Raw genomic sequence first — 1,847 nt, forward strand, 5'->3', positions numbered from 1 at the left:
AATTTATCAATGAAATTGGTCATGAAAATGTTGTGCAAATCATTACCGATAATGCAGCAAATTGTAAGGCGGCTGGAGAGATTATAGAGATTTAGTTTCCTCACATCTATTGGACACCATGTGTTGTTCATACACTTAATCTTGCTTTGAAGAACATTTGTTCACCAAGGAATGTGGAAACAAATGAACTAACATATGAACAGTGCCGCTGGATAAAAGAAGTTCATGAAGAGGCGTTTGCAATAAAAAATTTCATCATGAAGCATAACATGTGGCTCTCGATTTTCACCAAGTTTACTCCTCTTAGGTTGCTTTCTGTTGCTGACACTCGCTTTGCCTCCATCATTGTGATGCTTAAGAGATTAAAACTTATCAAAAGGGGTCTTCAAGCTATGGTCATAAGTAAAGAATGGTCTTCTGATAGATTAGATGACACTGAGAAAGCAAACTCTGTGAAAGAATATATTTTGAATGATGATTGGTGGGATAAAGTAACATATATTCTTAGTTTCACTCGACCTATATATGAGATGATTAGAGCTTGTGACACTGACAAGCCATGTTTACACTTGGTCAATGAGATGTGGGATTCTATGATTGAGAAAGTGAAGATTGAGATCTACAAGAAAGAAAAACGTCCGACATCTCAAATAAGTTGTTTTTACGACGTTGTGCATCGTATTTTAGTGGCTCGATGGGCGAAGAATAACACTCCCCTACATTGTTTAGCTCACTCTTTACATCCAAGGTATAAGATTTTAAATTATAAACTTGATTTGAATTATATATTTATGTTTTAACTTTTGGATGTTGTAGATATTATAGTGATACATGGTTAATGGAGGATTCTACAAGATGTGCTCCACATAGGGATGGAGAAATTTCACAAGAAAGGATGAAATGCTTTCGAAGGTTGTTTCCTAATGATGATGAGTATGGCAGAGTCCTTGATGAGTATGCAATGTTTTCAATGAAGAGTGGTCCTTTTGAAGATTTAATAAGCATTTCAAAGATGGCTACTACGGAACCCAAGAATTGGTGGGTTAGCTTTTGTGCTCAAACTCCTTTTCTCCAAACTTTGGCTTTTAGATTACTTGGACAACCTAGTTCTTCTTCTTGTGCTGAGCGTAATTGGAGTACTTATGCATTTATTCACTCGCTTAAAAGGAACAAGTTGACTACAAGTCGTGCTCAAGACTTGGTTTACATCCACAATAATCTCCGAATTTTGTCAACGACTCCGAAAGATGATGTAAAGATGTTGGATGTGGGCGGAGATGCTTTTGATTCAATGGAAGATGTCGGGTTTTTGGAGTTTGCAGATCTCTCACTAGATGAACACGGTTTTGAAAATGATTTAACTATTGATAATTAGTTACTTTTGAAATATTTAGTATTATGGGAATTTAAACTTTACATATTTTGGAATTTCTTTAATATATATATATATATATATATATATATATATATATATATATATATATATATATATATATATATATATATGTTTTTAAATATTTTTTATATTCTCGTATCTGTGCCGTATCCATATCTTGAATTTTTGAGTTTTGCCGTTTATCGTTTCCGTTCCGTATCCGTTTCCGTAACCGTATCCGTTTCAGTGCAACTTAGGTCTTCATATATATTTACAAACTAAGTCCGGGACTCACATTTTTAACCCCTGGCTTCTAAAATTGTGACAATTAGCTCATCAAGACCAATCCTTGAGTAGGGTGTTACAACTCTCCTCCACTTAAATTAGATTTCATCCTCGAAATCTTTCCTTACCATTCCTTTCGCGCCAAACCACTCTGGTAACATGGTCACCATCCTAAGCACACCCTAGC

The 1,847-nt window shown here is 34.9% G+C and overlaps 1 protein-coding gene across 1 annotated transcript; it reads left to right on the forward strand.

Annotated features, from left to right (window-relative positions):
- The first annotated feature begins 269 nt into the window (after positions 1 to 269).
- On the forward strand, positions 270 to 1,375 carry LOC145089149 (uncharacterized). The gene is made up of 2 exons (XM_079027629.1): positions 270 to 748; positions 817 to 1,375. The coding sequence occupies exons 1-2, from the start codon at positions 270 to 272 to the stop codon at positions 1,373 to 1,375; spliced, it is 1,038 nt and encodes a 345-aa protein (XP_078883755.1).
- Positions 1,376 to 1,847: the final 472 nt, after the last annotated feature.

Source organism: Lactuca serriola, chromosome 2 (assembly GCF_051521515.1).
Source record: "Lactuca serriola cultivar US96UC23 chromosome 2, Lser_US96UC23_V15, whole genome shotgun sequence".
Taxonomy (NCBI): Eukaryota; Viridiplantae; Streptophyta; class Magnoliopsida; order Asterales; family Asteraceae; genus Lactuca; species Lactuca serriola.

Coding starts and splice junctions, on each gene's coding strand:
- LOC145089149 (XM_079027629.1), top strand. CDS start 270: ATGTGGCTCTCGATTTTCACCAAGTTTACTCCTCTTAGGTTGCTTTCT. Junction 749..816: donor GCTCACTCTTTACATCCAAG/GTATAAGATTTT, acceptor TGGATGTTGTAG/ATATTATAGTGATACATGGT.